General features: G+C 42.8%; 1 protein-coding gene across 2 annotated transcripts in view; it reads right to left on the bottom strand.

Moving 5' to 3' along the window:
* Positions 1-21,515, bottom strand: part of LOC106566803 (nucleolar protein 4-like) — a 182,728-nt gene extending 161,213 nt beyond the window's left edge. The window contains exon 1 of one of the 2 annotated variants that reach the window (XM_014135217.3): positions 20,361-21,515. In XM_014135217.3, the coding sequence (XP_013990692.3) occupies positions 20,361-20,699 (339 nt within the window). In that variant the 5' untranslated portion in view covers positions 20,700-21,515. The remainder of the gene's footprint in view (positions 1-20,360) is intronic. The other variant, XM_014135218.3, reaches the window with a different exon arrangement.
* Between the last annotated feature and the right edge of the window lie 5,533 nt (positions 21,516-27,048).

The raw sequence follows: 27,048 nt of genomic DNA, 5'->3' as shown, positions 1-27,048 counted from the left end.
CATGATTAATAGTGTTTGACTGTTGTGATACTTACCTGATCCTCCTTGATATTTCATTCTGAGTAAAAAATTAAACATCACACTTGGTGTAAATCTTTTTAGTACGCATTCACCATCACATTTACAGTACTTTACCTTTTTTATGGAACTGAGCACATTGATAGATATTAAGTCGCCAGGACAGCGGAGTCAATCACCACCTTCCGGAGACACCTGAAACCCCACCTCTTTAAGGAATACCTAGGATAGGATAAAGTAATCCTTCTAACCCCCCCCCCCCCCTAAAAGATTTAGATGCACTATTGTAAAGTGGTTGTTCCACTGGATATCATAAGGTGAATGCACCATTTTGTAAGTCGCTCTGGATAAGAGCGTCTGCTAAATGACTTAAATGTAATGTAAATGTAATGTAAAAGTCACCTTTGAATAAGACCCTAATTGAAACTGTACATCCTACCTGTGCTGGAGGACATCAGCAAATGGTGCTGGCAGGCATAAATAATAAATGAATGTCAAATCAATTGCATTACGTTGATGTCCTTTTTGTTTACTGTCACAATTTACCATAAGGTGTAAAAAATTACCGAACTTAATGTTTTACTAGTTCTTATGTAGTTTTCTGACTGAATACTTTTTTACTTGAGTAGTTTCTTAAGCAGGCTACTCTTACTTGAGTAAATTACAATGTAAGTAACTGTTCTTTTACTTATTACAGATTTTCAGCACCGTACCCACCTCTGCTGGTAACGGTACAGTAATGTTACAGTAGCTCTAGCATTCATTTTCATAGGTAAGAGAACTGTCAAAGTTGGTGAGATCTAAAATATCATGCAATCTGCTAACGTTACCAAGGTTAAGTTATTGCCCATTTTGTAAATGCTATTCAGCTAGCTAAGTTTGTTAGTACGGTCACGCTTACAGCACAGTCACGTATATAATTTGGTAACGTTACACTAGCATTCACTTTCAATGGGGGGGAGCTAATCAGAGGCAGCTGTCTATCATTGTCTCTGATTAGGAATCGTACTTAGGCAGCCTGTTCCCCACCTGTGTTTGTGGGTTATTGTTATTTATGTGTGTGTTCGGCATAGTGCGTTACGTTTATTGCTGCGTACCTGTTTATTGTTTTGGTTTTGGTTTCCCTCAATAAAGATGTGGAATTACCGGCACGCTGCGCCTTGGCTCCTTTATGACAGGGAATTTAAAGATTCAGAGCGTGACAGGTCTGCTGTTGTGAGGCCGGTTGGACGTACTGTCAAATTCTCAAAAATGTAGTTGGAGGTGGCTTATGGTAGAGAAATTAACATTAAATTATCTGGCAACTGCTCTGGTGGACATTCCTGCAGTCAGCATGCCAATTGGAGGCTCCCTTCAAAACTTGAGACATCTGTGGCATTGTGTTGTGTAACAAAACTGCACATTTTAGAGTGGCCTTTTATGGTCCCCAGCACACGGTGCACCTCTGCAATGATCATGCTGTTTAATCAGCTTCTTGATATCTCACCCCTGTCAGGTGGATGGATTATCTTGGCAAAGGAGAAATGCTCACTAACATGGATGTAAACAAATTTGTGCCCAAATTGTTAGAGAACTACAGTCCAACCTGCTTCTTCCAGTGCCAAGTCCGCTGCCACCAGTACCTGGCCTGCTTCACCCTCAGCCCAGTCTGCTGCCAGCCAACTCCACCAATGCAAAAAACTTGATTGGTTTGATAAGTGGCAATGTGTCACTAGTTTCGATATATACTCTGCTGTACTCCAGCCCTTTTTATCTTCTTTCTAAAATTAGGGTCTCACCTCAAATCAGATCGAGCATTACCCCACGGTTGCTGGTGTATCACAAACCACTCCCTTCCTTATTATCCCTACTGTGTTAGAAGTTCAAAAGGGCGATAGAACTTGTGCAATAGCCATACACTTTCTATGTTAATTTGGATGGGGTGATTTAAAGCCTATCAGTCTATTCGGAAGTAGAGCCTATAGCCTTCAATATAACATCAGACATTCAAATGTTTGAACTTGTAACGTGGCTGCAGGAACTTCTAAACGCGGCTGCATTAGATTTGTCGGATATAAAGATGGAGGGTTTTGTTGCATCCAATGGCAGTGTAGGCGATAAGGTAATACAAGGAGCTGCTTGTGAATTCCACATCCGACACCACCAAAACCACCGCTATGCGGGTGTCAACCAACTCCAATCTAATTGAATCGAGCCCTAGAACTTTTAGAAAGAGTTTTTTCCTCTGTTTGCATGGATGTGGTCATATGTTTGGATCCTATGGTGTCATTCACTCAGAATCAGTCAGTCAGTTGCTATACTCACTCATTACCTTGGGCCCCTAGGGGCTATATGTGTGTGTGTGTGTGTGTGTGTGTGTGTGTGTGTGTGTGTGTGTGTGTGTGTGTGTGTGTGTGTGTGTGTGTGTGTGTGTGTGTGTGTGTGTGTGTGTGTGTGTGTGTGTGTGTGTGTGTGTGTGTGAGGTTTCACATGGGTCATTAATAAACATGTCTCTATATTTCAACCAATTGTTTGAATGAGTTTTGATTTTAGGTCAATCTTTCTTTACCTTTAATAAATAAAACATTTCATACATGTGATGTATTTATAATTATATCAGGAAATATGCAGTCCACAAGAAACCCCAACAGATAACTGATCATTTAAGATACTAATTGCATAAACAAGGTAAGTATAGTACAGTAATAAACCTCATTAGAACAACAAATATGTTATGATTATGTTCCATTAACTCAGGTGATCTTAAATTCACCAATGTGAAAAATAATAACACTTTTGGAGACTATAACGGTTGTTGAGAAATGTTATCCGAGGCTGGATAGTGTAATCTAGCCCTGATTATCTATGAGGAGTCATTGTTATTTTCAATGTTTTTCAGCATTTCATAATAAATAATGACTAATAAACACTCATATTATGAAGAAGAACCCTACCTTTTTCCCTTTTCCTTATTTTTTCTATTTTTCTTACTTTTTCTTCTCCCCCTTCTTCCCTCCCTGCTTCCAACGCCAGGATATTGGTTTTGACTCCCGGGACCACCACTGTATTCACCCCTGACTGTATGTCCCTTTGGATAAAAGCATCTGCTAAATGGCATATATTATATTATTATCATATACTGTATATTATGTTTCCGTATGCTGCCATTTCAGTATATCGTTTCATAATGGTGTTTCAGCATGCTGCCATTTCAGTATTCCAGTATGCTGCTGTTTCAGTATTTCAGTATGCTGCTGTTTCAGTATACTGTTGACAGTTCAGAGACGTGACAGTGGACCTACACACAACTTCCACTTGTAGAGGGAGTACACAGGTTTACTGGTGTCACTGGCAAGGCAACCATTTTGCGCAGCTTCTCCAATTAGATCTTTCAGCAGAACTGTGTGTTGGAGTGTATTTACAAAACCAATCTTTAAGCACAAAGGTACTTGAAGTTGTCACAGGGTGGGAAAACGTTCACGAACACATTCTCTGTCATTCATTTCATTGGAGAGGTTAGAGCGGGTGAGAATGAGATGGAGAGGAAACTGTAGTGAAGAGAAGTGCTTTCCTTAAGAACTAGACTTCTGTTGACATTTCACAGTGTACTGAATGGTCACTGAGCATTCATTTCATTCAAAGTCTATAGGCTAAATACTGTAACATGACGTGTGTTAATGACACCAAATGACATCCATTATACTATGGGAACATACTCCCAAGCTAAATGACATATTATTCAGTAGATTCTGAGATAAGATGAACATGTAATGGCAAAGTAACTTACCTCCTCTCTGCGTGAAGCCAGAACTGAAGTTTGACTTGGTCAGGAGTGTGGGCACTGAGCACGCTCAGTAGGGAGGGTACTCACTGACACCAATCCAATTAAAATACTGGTTCAAACCAATCAATAACCCTGTCACGCACGCACACGCTCACACACACAGTGTGCAAAGACACAAACCTTAACTCACTATCATGTTTCCTTTCCTGGCCCTTGAGGTCAGAACCATGGTGCTGATGCTGATTTTCATTGTGAGCCTCTAATCAGGGGTTGATTCACACTTGGGACACCAAGTGAGTAGAATCTGGGCAATCTGTGACAATCAATCAGTCAATCAACTACCAGGAATAAAAGACAACCAGCAGGCTCAGAGTCAGATTTGAGTATCCTTCCCTGCTCTATGGGATATAGCTAACATCTGACAACATCTTTACTCCTGAACACTGGCAAGTACTGTGCTTACCTGGCACTAACCCCATAGTTCTCTGGTCAAAATTAGTGCACTATATAGGGAATAGGGTGCCTGTTTGGACGCACCGAGTGCGGATTTAGATCCTCCAGACCCACATACAAATCACACGACAGCGCTCCATGTCTTCCTCCAGACAGTCATTTCACAGAGAGTGTAATCTATCCCTGATTATCTAAGAGGAGAGTCAAACCTGCATGCCTGCTCCTGATAGCCACAGTGTGAGGATACCATCTCTCATTAAAACCAATCTGTTCCACCACCGTGCGGGTTTCAGCACACAGAGAAGCTCCATATAGATACACTTTCTTTTCCTTAAAAAGCAGATTGTCAGCTTGAAGCTTCACACAGGCTTCAGAGCACATAGTTGGGGTCTTCCGTTCTTGTCTCCTGCCTGCTATGTTGTTTGATGAATATGCTGCTTAAAAACCTCTTGGGGCTAGGGGGCAGTATTTTCATGGCCGGATGAAAAACATACCCAATTTAAACAGGTTACTACTCTGGCCCAGAAAATAGAATATGCATATTATTAGTAGATTTCGATAGAAAACACTCTGTCGTTTCTAAAACTGTTTGAATGGTGTCTGTGAGTATAACAGAACTCATATGGCAGGCAAAAACCTGAGAAAAATTGAATCAGGAAGTGGGAGAAATTAGAAATTAGTTTTTCTTTTGAATCCCTTGAGAAACTACAGTGACATAGGATTTACGTTGCACCTCCTAAGGCTTCCATTGGCTGTCAACAATCTTTAGGAACTGGTTTCATCTGTCACCTGTTACCGGGCAGAAAATTGTGGCTCAGTCAATCAGTGGCCAGTCTGAGGACAGGTGTCTCGTGACGCGCGTTCACGCGAGTTCTCTGTTTGTTATTTTTCTTCTGGGATGAATACCTATTGCCCGGTTGTAAAATTATCGCAATTTTACGTAAAAAAATACCCTAAAGGATTGATTGTAAACATCGTGTGACATGTTTCTACAAACGGTAATGGAACTTTTGAACATTTCGTCTATGGATTTGCGTCCACGCCACATGGCATTGTAAAGTGTTCTGGATGGGTCAACAAAACGGAGGTATTTGGACATAATGATGGACTTTTCAGAACAAATTAACATTTCTTGTGGAAGTGGGAGCCCTTCCGAGTGCATTCCGCCGAAGATCAGCAAAGGTAAGAAAATATTTCGAACATATTTTAAGAGATCCGTGGTTGTAGGCTAACTGTATAGCTTAGCATTGAAGTTCTGTACTCAGAATATTGAACAATGTGCTTTTTCCGTAAAGTTATTTTGAAATCTGACAAAGTGGTTGCATAAAGGAGTAGATTATCTCTAATTCTTTAAATAATTGTTATAAATTTTGTCAATGTTTATAAGTTCTTCTGTAAATGAATGTGCCCATTCACCGGAAGTTATGGGGAGAAAACATTTTTACGCGCCAATGAAAAAATGGGTTTTTGAATATAAATATGAACTTGATCGAACAAAAAATGCATGTATTGTCTAACATGATGTCCTAGGAGTGTCATCTGATGAAGATTGTCAAAGGTTAGAGCTTAATTTTAGCTGTATATCTGGTTGCTAACCGTGCTTGGAAAACTGCTTTTTTTTTGCTAAGGTGCTATCCTAAAATAATCTAATGTTTTGCTTTCACCGTAAAGCCTTTTTGAAAACAGACAATGTGATTGGATTAACGAGTAGACTATCTTTAAAATGCCGTATAATACTTGAATTTTAATTTTGAGATTCTTTTTTTTTTAATTTCGCGCCGTGCTATCTCACTGGTTGTTGTCCAACCAATCCCGTTAACGGGATTTTATCTCGAAGGGGTCCTCAAGAGGTTCACCCTAACTATGCACAAAGTACTATATGACAGAAAATCAAGTGTTATTTGTCACATGCACCAAATACAACAGTTGTAGACCTTACTGTGAAATGCTTACTTACAAGCCCTTAACCAAAAATGCAGTTAAGAAAAAAAAGTGTTAAGAAAGTATTTACTAAAATAAACTGAAGTGAAAATAAAATAAAATAACAAAAAAATACAAAAAAAATACAAAATAAACTAACAATTAAGGAGCAACAAAATAACAGTAGCGAGGCTATATACAGGGGGTACCGGTACAGAGTCACTGTGTGGGGGGCACCGGTTAGTCGAGGTAATATGTATAGTTGAAGTCGGAAGTTTACATACACTTAGGTTGGAGTCATTAAAACTCGTTTTTCAACCACTCCACAAATTTCTTGTTAACAAACTATAGTTTTGGCGAGTCGGTTAAGACATCTACTTTGTGCATGACACAAGTAATTATTCCAACAATTGTTAACAGACAGATTATTTCACTTATAATTCACTGTATCACAATTCCAGTGGGTCAGAAGTTTACGAACATTAAGTTGACTGTGCCTTTAAACAGCTTGGAAAATTCTAGAAAATTATGTCATGGCTTTAGAAGCTTCTGATAGGCTAATTGGCATAATTTGAGTCAATTGGAGGTGTACCTGTGGATGTATTTCAAGGCCTACCTTCAAACTCAGTGCCTCTTTGCTTGACATCATGGGAAAATCCAAAGAAATCAGCCAAGACCTCAGAAAATACATTGTAGACCTCCACAAGTCTGGTTCATCCTTGGGAGCAATTTCCAAACGCCTGAAGGTACCACGTTCATCTGTACAAACAATAGTACGCAAGTATAAACACCATGGGACCATGCAGCCGTCATACCGCTCAGGAAGGAGACATGTTCTGTCTCCTAGAGATGAACGTGCTTTGGTGCGAAAAGTGCAAATCAATCCCAGAACAACAGCAAAGGACCCTGTGAAGATGCTGGAGGAAACAGGTACGAAATTATCTATATCCACAGAAAAACGAGTCCTATATCGACATAACCTGAAAGGCCGCTCAGCAAGGAAGAAGCCACTGCTCCAAAACCACCATAAAAAAGCCAGACTACGGTTTGCAACTGCACATGAGGACAAAGATCATACTTTTTGGACAAATGACCTCTAGTGAAACAAAAATAGAACTGTTTGGCCATAATGACCATCGTTATGTTAGGAGGAAAAAGGGGGAGGCTTGCAAGCCAAAGAATACCATCCCAACCGTGATGCACGGGTGTGGCAGCATCATGTTGTGGGGGTGCTTTGCTTCAGGAGGAACTGGTGCACTTCACAAAATAGATGGCATCATGAGGGAGGGAAATTATGTGGATACATTGAAACAACATCTCAAGACATCAGTCAGGAAGTTAAAGCTTGGTCGCAAATGGCTATTCCAAATGGACATTGCATACTTCCAAAGTTGTGGCAAAATGCCTTAAGGACAACAAAGTCAAAGTATTGGATTGGCCATCACAAAGCCCTGACCTCAATCCTATAGAAAACTTGTGGGCAGAACTGAAAAAGCGGGTGCGAGCAAGGAGACCTACAAACCTGACTCAGTTACACCAGCTCTGTCAGGAGGAATGGGCCAAAATTCACCCAACTTTTTGTGGGAAGCTTGTGGAAGGCTACCCAAAACGTTTCACCCAAGTTAAACAATTTAAAGGCAATGCTACCAAATACTAATTGAGTGTATGTAAACTTCTGACCCACTGGGAATGTGATGAAAGAAATAAAAGCTGAAATAAATCATTCTCTCTACTATTATTCTGACATTTCACATTCTTAAAATGAAGTGGTGATCCTAACTGACCTAAAACAGGGGATTTTTACTAGGATTAAATGTCAGGAATTGTGAAAACCTGAGTTTAAATGTATTTAGCTAAGATGTATGTAAACTTCAGACTTCAACTGTTCATGTAGGTAGAGGTAAAGTGACTATGCATGGATAATAAACAGAGAGTAGCAGCAGCGTAACAATGGGGGGTGGGGACAATGCAAATAGTCTGGGTAGCCATTTGATTAGCTGTTCAGCAGTCTTATGGCTTGGGGGTAGAAGCTGTTAAGAAGCCTTTTGGACCTAGACTTGGCGCTCCGGTACCGCTTGCCGTGCGGTAGCAGAGAGAACAGTCTGTGACTAGGGTGGCTGGAGTCTTTGACTTACCTGGCCATGGTTTCAAAGGCTCATGTTTTAGCATTTGTAGCATACATCCAATGCAAGTCAAAATCATCCTAAACTATCTAGAAATTGATAGTGTATTTTTGGGGGTCTGGGACTCTATTGGAGGGATGTGACACCACTCTTCCATGAGAAATCCCATAATTTGGTGTTTTGTTGATGGTGGTGGATATTGCTGACTGAGGCACTGCTCCAGAATCTTCCATAAGTGTTCAATTGGGTTGAGATCTGGTGACTGAGACAGCCATGGCATATGGTTTACACTGTTTTTATGCTCATCAAACCATTCAGTGACCACTCGTGCCCTGTGGATGTGGGCATAGCCATGGTAGCTAAAATAATGGCCTGCCCAGCATTGTTCTACACATGATGGGATGTTAATTGCTTAATTAACTCAGGAATCACACCTTTGTGGAAGCACCGGCTTTCAATATACTTTGTGTCCCTAATTTACTCAAGTGTTTCCATTATTTTGTCAGTTAGCTGTACCTTGATTAGATAAGTATTCATCCCCGAGGCAATACATGTTAGAAACACCTTTGACAGCGATTACAGCTTCAGTTTTATTTATTTTATTTATTTCACCTTTATTTAACCAGGTAGGCCAGTTGAGAACAAGTTTTCATTTACAACTGCGACCTGGCCAAAATAAAGCAAAGCAGTGCGACTCAAACAACACAGAGTTACACATGGGATAAACAAACGTACAGTCAATAACACAATAGAAAAATCTATATAAGTAAGTTCAAGGCTGTGTTTACACAGGCAGCCCAATTCTGATATTTTTTGCCACTAATTGGTCTTTTGACCAATCAGATCAGCTCTGAAAAAGATATGTGAAAAGATGTGATGTGATTGGTCAAAAGACCAACAAGTGGAAAAAATATAAAAATAGGGCTGCCTGTGTAAAACACAGCCTAAGAATCATGCACACCTGGATGGAAGCACTTTTGGCAGCGATTATAGCCCCAAGTTTTCTTGGGTATGAAGCTACAAGCTTAGCACACCTGTATTTAGGGAGTTTCTCCCATTCTTCCCTGCAGATCCTCTCAAGCTCTGTCAGGTTGGATGGGGAGCATCGCTGCACAGCTATTTTCAAGTCTCTCCCTAGATGTTCGATCGGGTTCAAGTCCGGGCTCTGGTTGGGCCATTTAAGGACATTCAGAGACTTTCAAGTTCAAGTTATCTTTACTGTCTCAATTGGGAAATTTGTTGTGCAGTCAGGGTTCAACAATAAAAATAAAAAAACATTAAAAACAGTGACAACATACAACCAATACACACATAACATGAAACAATGAGATAGATAAAAAGGAGTAATCGTTGTGCAAAAGTGCAGCAATAAATAGACATTTAGTTTCATGAGCATATTCAGAAGGTTTATGGCCTGTGGGATACAGGAGTTCTTGTATCTGTTGCTATTGCGTTTTGGAAGTCTAAAACGACAACCTGAGGGGAGAAGCACAAAATGGTAGAGGAGGACAGTCTAGGATACTGCTACCTCTCCTCACCACATGCTTCTGAATGTCACTGAGAGATGTGCCTGTTGCACCCCGATGACCTAGCTGGCCACCAATAAAACTCAATATAACAGTGTCATCATTGTCTTGCTGACATTAAAACAGTTCATCTTTGTCAACAACAAAAAGCTGCTGCTGTCCCTTTTTACAGACGGCATCTGTGTTCTCCTCAAACGTCAACTTCTTGTCTAGCACTGTTCCCAGGTACTTGTAGGTACTGACCAGCTCAATGTCATTTTCCATGACCATGTTGGGTGTGGGGTTCAGTGGCTGCCTTCTGAAGTCAATGGCCATATCTTTAGTTTAGGAGACATTCAGTTGGAGGAAGGCCCATGCTCAGACCGAGTCATCAGCAAACTTGATGATGTGCCTGTTTTCATATTCGCAACGACAGTCATTAGTGTGGAGTATGTACAGGAGAGGAGAGAGCACGCAACCTTGTGGGAATTCAGTGGAGGAGCAGAGCTGCTTTGACATGACGCCACTTGTTGGGACCGGTCGGTAAGGAAGTCCACTATCCAGCCAACAATGCTCACGTCCAGCTTGAAGTGGGAGAGGAGCTTCTCTGCTAGTATGTGAGGCTGGATAGTATTAAAGGCAGACGAGAAGTCGATGAACAGAAGCCTTGCATAGATTTTTGGGCCCTCCAGGTGCTTGCAGAGGAAGTTGAGTAGGGTTAGAGTGTCACGGTAGTCGAAGGGATTAGACCAAGGCGCAGCGGGTTGCGTGCTCATCATTATTTTATTTATATGTGAACACGAAAAATAAACAAGAAACAAAGAACGACAGTACGACAGTATCGCAGGCTATACACAGCAGTGCAAAAACAATCTCCCACAAAGGGACAGGTGGAAAACAGGCTCCCTAAGTATGACTCTCAATTAGAAACAATGATGTACAGCTGTTCCTGATTGAGAGCCACACCAGGCCAACAAAGAAATACACAACATAGAAACCCTACAAACAAAACAAGAACATAAACCAAAAACTCCGGAACACATAAATCCAACACCCCTCTACATACACACACACCCCGAACCATATAAAACAAATACCCCTCTACCTAAATACATAGCCCAAACCACATGAAACAAACACCCCCTGCCACGTCCTGACCAAACTATAATAACAAATAACCCCTATTACTGGTCAGGACGTGACAGTACCCCCCCCCCCCCCCCCCCAAAGGTGCAGACCCCAGATGCACCTCACACAAATAACCAAAAATAACCCCCAAAAAATAAATCCCAAATCTAAAGGGAGGGAAGGGAGGGTGGCTGCCGTCACCGACGGCTCCTGTGCTACACCCCCCCTCCCCAAACCTCCTACAGTGGAGGTGGCTTAGGCTCAGGCCTTAATCCCCTACCGGACCAAACCACCCCCACTGCATACCTCTGCCTGAGGCCAGTCACTGAAGACCCTGGACTGGGCTCTGGGAGCTCTGGACTGTAGGGCGACTCTAGGAGCTCTGGACTGTAGGCCGTCTCACTCGGTGCCGGAGTGTAGGCCGTCTCACTCGGTTCCGGACTGTAGGCAGACTCACTCGGTTCCGGACTGTAGGCCGACTCACTCGGTTCCGGACTGTAGGCCGACTCACTCGGTTCCGGACTGTAGGCAGACTCACTCGGTTCCGGACTGTAGGCCGTCTCACTCGGTTCCGGACTGTAGGCCGACTCACTCGGTTCCGGACTGTAGGCCGTGTCACTCGGTTCCGGACTGTAGGCCGTCTCACTCGGTGCCGGACTGTAGGCAGACTCACTCGGTTCCGGACTGTAGGCAGACTCACTCGGTTCCGGACTGTAGGCAGACTCACTCGGTGCCGGACTGTAGGCAGACTCACTCGGTTCCGGACTGTAGGCAGACTCACTCGGTTCCAGCACTGTAGGCCGTCTCACTCGGTTCCGGACTGTAGGCCGTCTCACTCGGTGCCGGACTGTAGGCCGTCTCACTCGGTGCCGGAGTGTAGGCCGTCTCACTCGGTGCCGGAGTGTAGGCCGTCTCACTCGGTGCCGGAGTGTAGGCCGTCTCACTCGGTGCCGGACTGTAGGCCGTCTCACTCGGTGCCGGACTGTAGGCCGTCTCACTCGGTGCCGGACTGTAGGCCGTCTCACTCGGTGCCGGACTGTAGGCCGTCTCACTCGGTGCCGGACTGTAGGCCGTCTCACTCTGTTCTGGACAGTAGGCCGTCTCACTCGGTTCCGGACTAGACACTGTTACCGGATACTCTGGACGAGGTACTGTTGCCGGACACTCTGGACGAGGTACTGTTGCCGGACACTCTGGACGAGGTACTGTTGCCGGACACTCTGGACGAGGTACTGTTGCCGGACACTCTGGACGAGGTACTGTTGCCGGACACTCTGGACGAGGTACTGTTGCCGGACACTCTGGACGAGGTACTGTTGCTGGACACTCTGGACTAGGACTGGGCTGACGTACTGGAAGCCTAATGCGTGGGACTGGTAGTGGAGGTACCAGACTGGGGTCACGCACCTCAAGGCTAGTGCGAGGAGCGGGAACAGGACATACTGGACTGGGCTGATGCACTGGAAGCCTAGTGCGTGGTGCTGGTACTGGAGGTATCCGACTGGAGACATGCACTTCAAGGCTAGTGCGAGGAGCGGGAAACACTGGACCGTAGAGGCGCACTGGCGGTCTCGAGCGCAGAACTGGCACCGCCCATACTGGCTGGGTGCCCACTTCCCCCTGGCAAATGCGGGGTGCTGGCACTGCACACACCGGCCTGAAAATACTTGGCCTCGCCAAAGTACACATTACCCCTAAGCACGGGACCTGTCCAGTCATATGTTGCCTAAAGAAAGCATAGGGATTTGGCTTGGGGCTTAATCCTCGCCCAGCCAAACTACCCGTGTGCCCCCCCCAAAAAAATGATTGGGGCTGCCTCTCGGGCTCCCTTAACTCCTCCATAGCCCTGGAAATGCTCATCCTCATCTCCGCCCATGTCCATCCTTCTTCCTCGTGCTCCTTACCCCGCTGCTTGGTCCATTTGTGGTGGGAGATTCTGTCACGGTAGTCGAAGGGATTAGACCAAGGCGCAGCGGGTTGCGTGCTCATCATTATTTTATTTATATGTGAACACGAAAAATAAACAAGAAACAAAGAACGACAGTACGACAGTATCGCAGGCTATACACAGCAGTGCAAAAACAATCTCCCACAAAGGGACAGGTAGAAAACAGGCTCCCTAAGTATGACTCTCAATTAGAAACAATGATGTACAGCTGTTCCTGATTGAGAGCCACACCAGGCCAACAAAGAAATACACAACATAGAAACCCTACAAACAAAACAAGAACATAAACCAAAAACCCCGGAACACATAAATCCAACACCCTTGTACGTACACACACACCCCGAACCATATAAAACAAATACCCCTCTACCTAAATACATAGCCCAAACCACATGAAACAAACACCCCCTGCCACGTCCTGACCAAACTATAATAACAAATAACCCCTATTACTGGTCAGGACGTGACATAGAGTGGCGTCCTCCACATACTTTTGTATATATAGTGTATGGGGGACAGAGGAAGGGGTAGTCGTTCACAAATAATTTCAACCCCTATTATTTCACACACTGTGAGTCCATGTAACTTATTATGTGATTTGGTAAGCCACATTTTACAATGACAAAAAAAAAAAAAAAAATTAAATCTATTTCAATGACACATTGTAATGCAACAAAATGTGAAAAAATATGGTACCTACTGTAGGTACCATTGTCTTTGGGTGAACTTTCTCTTTAATTCTACAGAGGGACTACTATTACTGTATGTAGTCTGCTAAGGTGTAGTATGCATTTCCTTTACCAGAGGTATTTTTTTTAAATGTTAAACTGATTGAACAAAATCATACAAAAGCAGTATCCTACACAGAAATACACACACAGTCTCACACACCAGAATACACAAAACCCAAGCTAACAAAAACACATTCATAATAAAATATAGAAAGAACACAGATGTGACCAGAGAAGTAGAATGCTCCAGACCGGACCTCAGACAGAGAACTGAACAGCCTGGACACTTTGGATGGGCCCTCCATTGAACCCACTCTAAATGAAGTGGATTTCGTAATACTGTATGTGTGTGTCCGTGTGTGTGTGAAGACAAGCGGATCCACAACAAAAAACAAACTTATCCCCTGCCTCATCCCATCCCATCTCTCTCTCGTTATTTAGTTCTCCCACTCCTTTCTCCTCTCCTACATCACTCTCTCTGTAACACAATTACTGCCAGTCAACGATTTACAGCTGCACAGCCAGCAGATCACTGTCCACACACTCACACCAAGGTTATTATAGTTTTGTGTTTTTAATTCTATTCGTTTTCTATTTTTTATTTGAAATTCAGTTTAGTTTCAGTTACTTTTACAACTTGATTTACTAGTTTTTATTCAGTTTTAGTTTGATAAAACATTTATATTTAGTTTTTACATCATTTCGTTTCAGTATTAGGGACAGAAAGTAAAAAATGTCATTAAAAGGATGTTTAGGCTGTATTTCTTCCCTGTTAGTTAGTGATAGGCAGTAGTAGTCTCGGAAATCCCACACCGGGATTCTCTTGGACATAAAAAAATGAAATAATACTTAATCAGACAGACAACTCTCCCAAAATAATCACAAGTCAGTGGGCATTATTGGTCGCCGCCTTCCAAAGTCTGTTGCATTATGGGGATAAACATTTTCCGAATTGCGCCTACATGACAACTGCATGAACTTTACAAAAACCATGTGATCAAAGCTCATGAAGTTTTGACTGCAGTCGACTGCAAGTTTCTGCAGTTTCTCTTCACCAACTTCCTCCTGCAGACAACACCTGCATTGTGGGATGCTCTATTGTCAACCAATCATTAGGGTGTTTTTATTTGACACACGTGACCAAAGACTTGACTGAAACAGGAACCAACATTGCACGATTCATGTATACAGTGGACAAATGAATGTGATATTTGAGGCCCTCTAACGAATTAATAGTACAGTGTTAAATAGTAGACTTTTTGTTTTCTCTACAAACCAACAGCTGACACAATGAGGGAATCTTTCATTTCACCTCAACCCCTCCAGCTCCACAACCCAACCCTAACCCTACCCCCCTGCCATGCTCTTCCCCGCTGTGAGTGACTTTCACTGGGTGACTGCTGTGACTACAGCCCCTCGGTTTGGAGAGGGGAGCATGCCCCCTGCTTCACCCCGGCCCTGCACTTAACGCCCTCCTACTGCCCCCCAACAGACGCACCGGGCCTCAGAGGGCAGGGGCGGGGGGAGGAGCCACACAACCAAAGGCCTCCCCATTCACGTCAATTTAGTCTTATTTATTTCTGCGGGATAAGGGGCCCTTTGAGATTAGAGATCCCAGGTCTGATAAGGGGGCCGTCCCAATTAAGTTACCCCCGCAGGCCACCATTAAACCCCAGGCCATCGACACGTCGCCACCACGGAGGGCAGCGGGAGGAGGAGGAGGAGGAGGAGGAAATAGGAGGAGAGAGAGGAAGGGGTGGAAAGTAGATACACACACAGAGAACACACAGCGAATCCTCCCATCACGCACCCCCAACATGAGCATACATCACACATGAACACACAAATAGCTCCTCAAACACACAGACACACAAAACAGGCAGATAGTTTTACACAGACAGGGCAAAATAGACAGGACACACAAACTAACCCTTTAAACATCTGATACTGTAAGAGCTATCAGTTTCCTGTGCTGTACACTCCAGTATGTCTATTTCTATTATCCTGTTTTTCCTCCTCAGCCCAGAAGGGGAGCAGAGGATGGGTTGTGACTGAGCCATGGGTTTTGTTCATTAGGGAATCCAGCGGAAAACGTTAAGAAGCGTTTTTGCAACAGAAAACAAAAAATGAATGTTTCTTATTGGACAACTCCAGGTTTTCCGTCCTTGTGTCAGTCCATTTTCTTATGTTTGGTGCTTAATGAACATGGCCCTGTAGTGTGGGGCTGCTGCTGGACACGGCTCTGACCGGGATAGACGCTCATGTGACCCTATGGGGAAAGATTTGTTCTATTGCTGGTAGTTGCACATGATGCCAAACACAGAAACCTCATTGATGTCCATCTGTCTCCTATTTCCACGGACATACGATATCTTGTTTGACCGTCTTAAATAACGTTCTGACTGACTCCTACTGCAGTAGACCTCCCCTCCTACTCTTAATACCTGACCTGAGAACAGCTAAACTGTGGCCGAATCAAGCGTCTCAGAGTAGGAGTGATGATTTAGGATCAGTTTTGCCTTTTAAATCACAGTGGATACAATTAAAATGGACATGGGGGACCTGATCCTAGATCAGCACTCTGAGACACTTGATACATATGGCCCCAGGAGAATGAAAAAGCTTGCTAATTTCTTTGACCAAATACAATAACTCAAGTCGTTGTATAAACAGAACACTGCACTTTTTTCTCTCCCCTCTTTCTCTCTATCCTCTCGTCCCTCTCTGGTTTAGGTTAAAGAATTCAGCTGCAGACAGCGTATTGAGAAGAGCATGGGCACAGAGCAGCAACAGACAGCGTGTTGAGAAGAGCATGGGCACAGAGCAGCAACAGACAGCGTGTTGAGAAGAGCATGGGCACAGAGCAGCAACAGACAGCGTGTTGAGAAGAGCATGGGCACAGAGCAGCTGACAGACAGCGTGTTGAGAAGAGCATGGGCACAGAGCAGCAACAGACAGCGTGTTGAGAAGAGCATGGGCACAGAGCAGCAACAGAGAGCGTGTTGAGAAGAGCATGGGCACAGAGCAGCAACAGACAGCGTGTTGAGAAGAGCATGGGCACAGAGCAGCTGACAGACAGCGTGTTGAGAAGAGCATGGGCCACAGAGCAGCAACAGACAGCGTGTTGAGAAGAGCATGGGCACAGAGCAGCTGACAGACAGCGTGTTGAGAAGAGCATGGGCACAGAGCAGCTGACAGACAGCGTGTTGAGAAGAGCATGGGGCACAGAGCAGCAACAGACAGCGTGTTGAGAAGAGCATGGGCACAGAGCAGCTGACAGACAGCGTGTTGAGAAGAGCATGGGCACAGAGCAGCTGACAGACAGCGTGTTGAGAAGAGCATGGGCACAGAGCAGCAACAGTTGATCAAACTGCACTTAGCCAAGTCAGGCCTCTCTAAGAGCAGGAGTAGCAGGTGAGAGAGAGAGGGAGGAAGAGAGAGAGAGAGAAAGAGAGAGAGGGGGAGGAAGAGGAAGAGCGAGAGAGAGATAGAGGGATAGAGAGAGCGAGAGAGGGAGGAAGAGAGAACGAGAGAGAGAGGGCCCTCTGCCAGTGGAGGAAAGAGAAAAGCGTTAAGACCTATTAATAGGAGCCGCCGAGACGCTGGTGTCAACTCCATGTGATGGCTAAGCTGTGGTGCTGCTTCCTCTCAGCAACACACACTATTTTCTCTTCCCCTCTTTCTCTCTCTGTCCCTCTATTTTTCTCTCTCTTTTTCGCTGCCTCATTCTCGCTCCTCCTAATGCCGTGCCTGTCCCATTGTTCCTCGCTCTCTTTGTCTGTCGGTTTTTCAATGTGCTGCTACTGTGCTACACCTCTGGCCTGCTGTCTCAACCCACTCTCTCTTAATAAGATCACACCTGGACCCTTTTCATACTATCGTGCCGACCTGAATCCTACTGTGCTGGCTCGTAATTCTTTGGTTCGGGTCAGGAATGTGAAAAGGCCACCTGTTTTTCCTTCACTAAGTGTTGATTCAGATGATCTTATCCTCTGTCGTTATCATGCTAAAGGTTGCTAAAGGTCACATTTCTTACAGAGTTCCTGCTAGAGGAACCTTTTCTGTCTTTGATTTGCCATCTGACGGCTGGTTGCTTCTCCTAAAAACATTAGTCTGAAGTCTATTTTCTACACTAGAGTGGTGCCATCCTTCAGAGCAGTTTAATAAAACCCTACCGAAGATAATCCACACTGTCCAGACATATAATTATGTGCCAACACAGGAAGTGAAGGAGCAGTACTACATGGCTGCCTGTTGCACAAACAATCAATACCTGTATGTGAGGGAATTACACACACTTACACACACTTTCGTCCGTCATAAAACACACACTCTAATCTGTTGTGCGAACATGCATGCACACATGTATACACACACACACACACACACACACACACTTGCACACAGGTTGGGAGCGGGGTCAGTGTGTGTGGCGTCCTCCTCCAGGTTTCTCCAGGCCTCCGGCAGCTTTCCAGTGCTCTGGCCTCATTCATCCACACATTGCCTACCATGCCATGGCACTACTGGCACTTAGAACACATTTACAACCTATTTACAACCTGCTCACTGGGGAATCTCACACAACAACTTACCCAGCTAAAAACACACATTCACCCTCCCTTCCACAAACAAACAGACACCCACACACACACTAACAGTCCAATTTACAAGTGGTCAAAACCTCCAATAGAAAACAAGCAGTGAGGGTGAAAGCTCACGCATCTTAACAGAACCCCGAAGGGGGCAAGACTGTGTTTCCATCATCACTATTGATCTATCTCTCCAGCATTAAACCTACAGTACGCTCCACTTGTCGTGACCCACTGAAATAAATAAAATAGCAGCAGGTCTGGGTGAGAGCAAACTGCGTCTCACAGTCAGTCAAAATATGACCCTGCTGCCTCAAGACATAAAGCAGACTTACCGCTTCTGCCTTAGCTTCTGCCAAGACGCTGCAATGAGTGGGGTTGACCCTGTGTTTAGCTGAGAGCAGAATAACAGCTCCTTCAAAAATGTTCTGTATCCGGCAAGCACAAATTAGCCTACTATCGGAGTTCAGCAAGTCAACAAGTCATATGACTGTCTGTCTGCCTGTAGCCAAAAGCTGGGTAACTAATGTCTTTTTGTGATTGTATTTTGAGTATATTTAAGGCATGTATTGTATACTATCTTTCTACAGAGAAACTTTCAACAGTGGCCATTTACAAATGGTCCAAAAGCAATCAGAGAGAGCCTTGACCCTGTTTGGAACGGAAATAACAGACTCTGCACTTGTCTAGCAGCATGTCCCCTATAGATGACCAGACTCTCCATTGAATCCTTTTAGCCAACCTCAATGAAGTCAGCTCAGAGGAAGAGAAGGAGATGTGGAGAGAGAGAAAGAAAGGTAGAAAGGTAGAAAGAAAGAAAGGTAGAAAGAAAGAAAGAAAGAAAGAAAGAAAGAAAGAAAGAAAGAAAGAAAGAAAGAAAGAAAGAAAGAAAGAAAGAAAGAAAGAAAGAAAGAAAGAAAGAAAGAAAGAAAGAAAGAAAGAAATGGAGAGGATGGAAAGAAATAGGGAGAGGGGGAGAGAGAGAGAGAGAAAGAAGAAAGAGAGATGGACAGTTTCAGAATAGCCTGCTCAAATCTAGGACAGACACATTATCAAGAGGGGAGCAGACAGGAGCACAACCTTTTCATGTGACTCAGATGCTGAGGCATGTAAATAAGCAGCAGCAAACAGGTGCATTAGACAAGCTCAGCAGGTGAACGGGTGACTTTGAAATGTGTAATCATCTCTGTAAATCCTTGATGTTGATGCATGATCTTTAGTTGTCCTGTCCCTGTCTGAACCAGGATCTAGATAAACTGGCATGGAGCTTACATTGTCATTTATAGTCACAGATGTCTATCTTTTCAGGCCACTTTACCCCCTCAACTTTCAATATAAAACATTATTAGAAGAACATTGAAAGAATAGGCTGCACAAATGCAATTTTAGAATGACTTTCTAACACCAGGCACAAAGGTGAAATGGAATAAGTTCTTCCATTTTTGTCAGCTGTATCCATGTCTGCATCACATATTTTAATATTTATCATAGAATGGCTATATGAAATTAAGCATTAACGGAATTGAATTGATTTGAGACATAAATGGACAAGATAATGTAAATATTGGGAACTGGCAAATGAAATATCTCATACGAATGTTTTGGGGGTTTTTTTACCAATATTTTATCATTTATTTTTAATTTGCCCCCCTCCGCTGCCAATGTGAGCTACAAACGCGCGCACACGGGCTAGCGGTGGGATGGGCATCTATATATACCTTCTCTCTCTACCCAGTCTCTTCAGCAGCACGACAACCATCAAAACGCAATCGCTCAAACCAATATGGCTTGGACGCCTGCAAGCAAACACACACACACATGACTATCATGCCATCAGGTGTCTCTGGATATTAGCTTTAGCCTAATTTGTCTTTGTTGCAAAAATCATTGTCTATCATTATTGTCAGGGCGATGCTATTTGCGCAAACCGGGTAGTAGCTTAATATAGATGCCCTGTACGCATAGTGGCACTGCCTGGCCCATGACAGTAGGGACAGGAATGAATGAGTGCCATCTTAAGATAAGAACGGACTATTGGGGTGGATCAAAGGTCCAGGGAAAGTTATGGTAGAGCAACGGAAGCGTGCGAGGACTCAATACATACATTTATATGGGCAAATATGGGCATCATAGACCACACACACATTACGCGCACAGCAAGGAAAGAGGAACATTTACTAACCGTCACCTTGATGGGGACGTACAGGACAGGTATGTCAGTGGCTCCATTCTTGTTCAGGTCCCCTTGAATGGTCCCGACCTGGAACCCTTTGGACTTCACCCAGAATTTGAATTTGGCGTTGATGTGGTTGCTCTCGATGTAGAAGGCGTCCGAGTCGTCGGTGTGTAAAAGGGTCTGGAGAATCTTATTGTATTTTCGCCGGGTGACTGTCTTTGTTTTACCCGAGTCCCCGTAAGTACGGAGACACCAGTCCTGAAATTCGCCGAACATCTCTCCTTCCAACACCACCGGGTTTCTGCTCATTTTGGGTAAATTCAAGCTGGGTTTTTTCATTGACATGGTTTCTCTCTGATGTCCCGTGTCCTTTTAAATAGGAGGACGGGGTCTTAAAAATATTTCCAAACACTAATAATACACTATTTTATTCGATGTATGTTTCAATTAACCGTTAAATGTATCTCTCCTGGCTAGAAAGGGATCAACATATTACTTAGATTGATATTCCTGCGAACAATGAGGAAGGATTCCGTATCAGGCTATGAAGATTGGTGTGCTCTCTCTCACACCTGTTAGCAGAAACCGTTCGCCTCCTGTCCCAAAGGGTAATAACAAATGTCAGTAGCTCATATCCTGCTGAGGAACTGAAAGAGGGGCCGTCCTAAGAAACTGGTATCTCCCACCTGTGTGTCAATGGTCTCCAAGCTAATAAAGATTCGCCGTTTGAATATCACAATTTTACTGTCCCGGAGTAGACAATAAAACGTGGTAGCCTATTTTACATAAATAAGGCTATATAATAAGACAGAGTCCATATATGGCACAAGTCCGCTACTAGTCAGAAGGTTAGAATGCAGCCCGTGCTGTCGTGATACCTTCCTCCTCCCAACTCCACCTGATACCTACTGTATTCCACCTGTTTGAATCGAACTTGAATGCCGCCGTCCCGAACCATCTCCTGTAAGGCAAATCAAAGCGCATCGATGTCTCTCCTAGATAAAGCTTTACATTGATAAAGGATACATGTGTGCGAATAGTAGGTATTATGTACAGGCTCTTGTTCTTCTCCACTAGATACCACACACCCACAAACCATGTAGCGTCGATGGGACATGGGTGCGCGGAATGGCTCGCTAAAATCCAGGAAGTGCAGTCCCAGAAGCCGAAACGCACAGAAAGCGGGGCTGCCCGACCGTCCCATGCGGGACTAAATAGAGCTATTGGCACTGTTTCTTTCGTTTGATGGATATAGACATGAAGAATGAATGTGTGCTTTTCCCCCCACGTTTTCTTTGACCCATTGTAACGAAACCTATTTCGTATGAAATGCAGGGTTTTGAGCCAGCACATGATTGGTAGGCTACATTGTAAAATATGAGCTATAATTTCAATCAAATTTGAATTTATATTTTATATTCGACTACCCAGATTGTCATAACTGGATAACCTATTGTATTGGTATAATAAGAATTAAAAATACTATGTATAACGGAATTAAGTAAACCTATGAATTAATTTATTAATAATTATTATTATTGTTATTATTGTAGGCATAGTCCTCACATATTTTATGTTTATTTGATATGAAAGAGATAGAGAGGAGAGAGTTTATTGAAATAGCAGTGCCGGATTCAAACCCATGCTGCAGCTATAAGTGTTCTGGAGGCAGAGTCTTTTACACAGCCAAACCATCCTAGCCCACTATTGTTTTCATTATAAGACAATATTCTGCTTAGAGTGGCTTGACTCCACCTGATCTTTGTTTGTTTTAGAAAGATTGTCAGTTAAACTGTTTTAGTTCTCTCTCAACAGTCAGTGGCCTTTTGTGGCTCCATCCAATCTTGTAGTCAATGAAGCAAAACACAAAAACAATTCTGCTAAAAACACTTTCACACATCAAAATAAGAGACCCCACACACATCCAATATGCCCGATTTTACTCAAGAGTCCATAAATGCAAGATTGTACCTATTCCTATTCTTCATTCACCAGGCCATGCATATAATTTTGAAGGCTACATACTGAACATGTCAGCTGTATAGTGTATCATATAGTAATGGATAACACAACAGTCTAGATGCTCAGTTTACCTAAATAGGATGGATACCTTACCCAAAAATACTTAGAGACTGTTATAATTTTGATAATCGCTCATAACATCCAATAGATTAGATGAACGGCCTACTTTGGCAACACAATTTGTAAAACATAAGATCCAATTACAGCCCAATCACAAACCACCCAACATAATGTTGGCTCAATGGTATTTTATGACCTAGTATATTGACTAGAGGTTGACCGATTATGATTTTTCAACGCCGATACCGATACCGATTTATTTATTTTTTGTAATAATGACAATTACAACAATACTGAATGAACACTTATTTTACCTTAATATAATACATAAATAAAATCAATTTAGCCTCAAATAAATAATGAAACATGTTCAATTTGGTTTAAATAATGCAAAACAAAGTGTTGGAGAAGAAAGTAAAAGTGCAATATGTGCCATGTAAAAAAACTAACGTTTAAGTTCCTTGCTCAGAACATGAGAACATAGGAAAGCTGGTGGTTCCTTTTAACATGAGTCTTCAATATTCCCTGGTAAGAAATTTTAGGTTGTAGTTATTATAGGAATTATAGGACTATTTCTAAGTGCTGTTTGAATGAATGCTTACGAGCTTGCTGGTGCCTACCATCGCTCAGTCAGACTGCTCTATCAAATCATTGACTTAATTATAACATAATAACACACAGAAATACGAGCCTTTGGTCATTAAAATGGTTGAATCCGGAAACTATCATTATGAAAACATAACGTTTATTCTTTCAGTGAAATACGGAACCGTTCCGTATTTTACCTAACAGATGACATCCCTAAGTGTAAATATTGCTGTTACATTGTACAACCTTCAATGTTATGTCATAATTATGTACAATTCTGGCAAATTAATTACGGCCTTTGTTAGGAATAAATGGACTTCACACAGTTCACAACGAGCCAGGCGGCCCAAACTGCTGCATATACCCTGACTGCTTGCACGGAATGCAAGAGAAGTGACACAATTTCCCTAGTTATAAGAAATTCATGTTAGCAGGCAATATTAACTAAATATGCAGGTTTAAAAAGATATACTTGTGTATTGATTTTAAAGAAAGGCATTGATGTTTATGGTTACCTAACCATAAACATCAATGCCATTCTTTAAAATCAATACACAAGTATATCTTTTTAAACCTGCATATTTAGTTAATATTGCCTGCTAACATGAATGCAACGACAGTGCTTTTTTCACAAATGCGCTTGTTAAATCATCACCCGTTTGTCGAAGTAGGCTGTGATTCAATGAGAAATTAACAGGCACCGCATCAATTATATGCAACGCAGGACACGCTAGATAAACTAGTAATATCATCAACCATGTGTAGTTAACTAGTGATTATGTTAAGATTGATTGTTTTTTATGAGATAAGTTTAATGCTAGCTAGCAACTTACCTTGGCTTCTTGCTGCCCTCGCGTAACAGGTAGTCAGCCTGCCACGCAGGCTCCTCGTGGAGTGCAATGTAAGGCAGGTGGTTAGAGCGTTGGACTAGTAACCGGAAGGTTGCAAAAACGAATCCCCGAGCTGACAAGGTAAAAATCTGTCGTTCTGCCCCTGAACAAGGCAGTTAACCCACCGTTCCTAGGCCGTCATTGAAAATAAGAATGTGTTCTTAACTGACTTGCCTAGTTAAAAAAAATAAATAATAATAATTAAAAAGAATAATAATAATTAAATCGGCAAATCGGTGTCCAAAAATACCGATTACCGATTGTTATGAAAACTTGAAATCGGCCCTAATTAATCGGCCATTCCGATTAATCGGTCGACCTCTAATATTGACCCACTATTTCTGCTCCCCCAGGTGAAATACATCAAAGAACATACAAGGTGCATTTTACAAAATGAGAACCCTATACTCTTAAAAACAAAGGTGCTATCTAGAACCTAAAAGGGTTCTTCAGCTGTCCCCATAGGAGAACTCTTTGAATAATCCTTTTTGGTTCCAAGTAGAACCCCTTTGGGTTCCATGTAAAACCCTTTACAGAGAGTTTTACATGGAACCCAAAAGGATTCTACCTGGAACCACAAAGAGTTATTCCTGCAACCAAAAAGGGTTCTCCTATGGGGACAGCCAAAGAACCCATCTGGAACCCTTTTTTCTAAGAGTGTATTGATCTCGCTGGATGCCCATACCATACTACATGTGTATGTACAGTACATGTCATTCCCCAGATATTAAAAGAAACATTGTATTTCATATATCAGTGTGTGTATCCTAGCTGTATGAGGAGAAAGAGAACAATCTGGGGAAATCCGTACACTACTTATACTAGCACTGCATGGTTAATTCACGACTTGATCCAAAAGCCTCTAATGTTGTGTTAAAGGCTGTAGGCTTTAGAACCACACCGGTGGATGCAGTGTTTCTGGGTTGGGCATATCTTTGACTTGGTACAGACAGGAGAATGGACACTGTGTGACCAAACTGTGTGACCCCTATGAGAAATACCGTTTTTTGTGTATTGTTAGTGATGGGCTGCATATTGAGATTGTTCAGAGAATGAGATTGCCCTTAAATTTGACAATAAAGACTACTGTCACCATCGGAGCTCACCATCAATGAAAGATACCAGATATGTGTCACACATGTCCTCATTTCTTGAATACACCAAAATACATCCCAACTTTATTACAGTTTATCTCAAAAGAAGGACAGTTACATTGTCCTTTGGCCAGTCAACTAAGTTGAAGTTCCGTTATTAAGGGCTTATCTACAGAACATCACAGCTTGTGTTGAAGTAAAAGTCATGCTTATTGCTCAATCACTGACCCTAGCAGCCAGTAGGTCAGAGACGACTAGAGTCCCGCCCATGTAGCCTGTAGAGCGGATGGCTGGGATGCTACAACAGCTTTGAAATACCATTTAAATTACTGCCTCTCCTCCCTAGTCTCTCACCTCTACCAGTTTTAACAAATTAAGAATACGTAAGGGGAATGGGATTAATAAAATATAGCATCTAAAATGAACTATGAGTTTCTATATTAAATATGATGCTATGTAGTTCTATGGTTTGTACATGAGAAGGGGGAATAGGGCACACAACAACGTAGCCTACATCTGGCAGTTCTGTCAAAGCATTGCAGCACTGTGCTTGGATACCTGTGTCTATGTGTACCTGTACAGTCAGTACATACACATGTGCCTGATGTTGCCACAGTGGTCTCATTGTCTCTGCGTAGTTTCAACCCTCTCTCACCGCTAGTTGTGGGCAGTTGGGGTGACACCTGTTCTTGTGAAAAACAAGGCCCAACCAGGCCTCCTGAGCCCCACCACAGCACCATGGAGGAAACGGAATACAGCAGGGCAGGGGCTCCCAACAACAACTATCAAGACAGGCTACACTCAAAGCTAACGTTGCATGTACGTTACATTGACATTCAACCATGTTTTTGGTGTGTTTCTGGGCTCATCTCTGCATGAGGGAGAGCCCCTGCCCCAGAGGAATAAAGCAAAAAAAACACAACAGAGGGGATCAAAATAGAATAGACCTCAACCATGGGAAGTGAAAGTGTATTACAAAACGTACCCGTCTTCCTCCTCCCTCATCTGCCTCCTTTCCCCTTTTTCGTCTTGGGGCTCCTGGAACTAAGCGACCGGACGGTTTTTGAGAAAAATTGTTAGTCATGTGCGGTTAACCCTTCATTCCTGTTTCTGTGAAAAGTCTGTTGAAATCATAACCGCTGGCTGGCGCCCGGGGCAGCTCTCAACTTCATGGGTCTGTCCTGACTGAGTTGGCTTGTTTGGTTCTGTTACAGTGAGCCAGTGATTAGGGATTATCTGACACTGTCATTCAAACTTACAATATCTGTCTATTCTCTGTCAGATAATCTATTCATCTGTAAAATAAAAAGGACCAACAGGTTAGTCAAAATTCATTTTTCCTGTGTTATATATCATATGTGCAACAGCAGATGAAACTAACACTGTAAAAGTGTGAAAAAAAATGTGCCGTTATTTCCTGATAGTTGCTGGTAGAAAATACAATCTACACAGGACCTAATCAGCAGGTTTGCATGGGTGGGAGTTTCATGGCCGGCTTTCCATGGTCACATCACCATGCTGTAAATTGGTTAATAGACCATTAACAAAGAGAGTTCCAAACCTCTCTGCCAATAACAGGCAGTTTTCAGTTTTCCCCTCCCTACTTAGACCACACCCAGACAGTACTAGCTAAATTCTCGCTTGAGAAATATGTTTTTTTGCTAAAAAGCTACTTTTGTCCATTTTAAAATATATATTATTACAGTAAGTTATTTAATTGTTAACCAGAAATTATTTGATATTGATATAAAAATGGCTGCATTGGGCCTTTAATTGAAAAAGCCTTTAAAGCGTTTAAAGCCTTTGATTAGAGTCAGGTGTGTCAGTACTAGGGCAAAAATAAAATGTGCACCTCTTTGGCTGCATTTACACAGGCAGCCCAATTCTGATATCTTTTCCGCTAAGTGGTCTTTTGACCAATCACATCGGATCTTTTCACATCAGCTTTCTCAGAGCTTATCTGATTGGTCAAAAGACCAATTTGTGAGAAGAAAAAAAATCTGAATTGGATTGCCTGTATAAATGCAGCCTTTGGGTCCC

The sequence above is a fragment of the Salmo salar genome, chromosome 13 (assembly GCF_965601325.2).
Source record: "Salmo salar chromosome 13, fSalSal1, whole genome shotgun sequence".
NCBI classification, from domain to species: Eukaryota; Metazoa; Chordata; class Actinopteri; order Salmoniformes; family Salmonidae; genus Salmo; species Salmo salar.
This window is presented reverse-complemented; position numbering and strand designations above follow the sequence as displayed.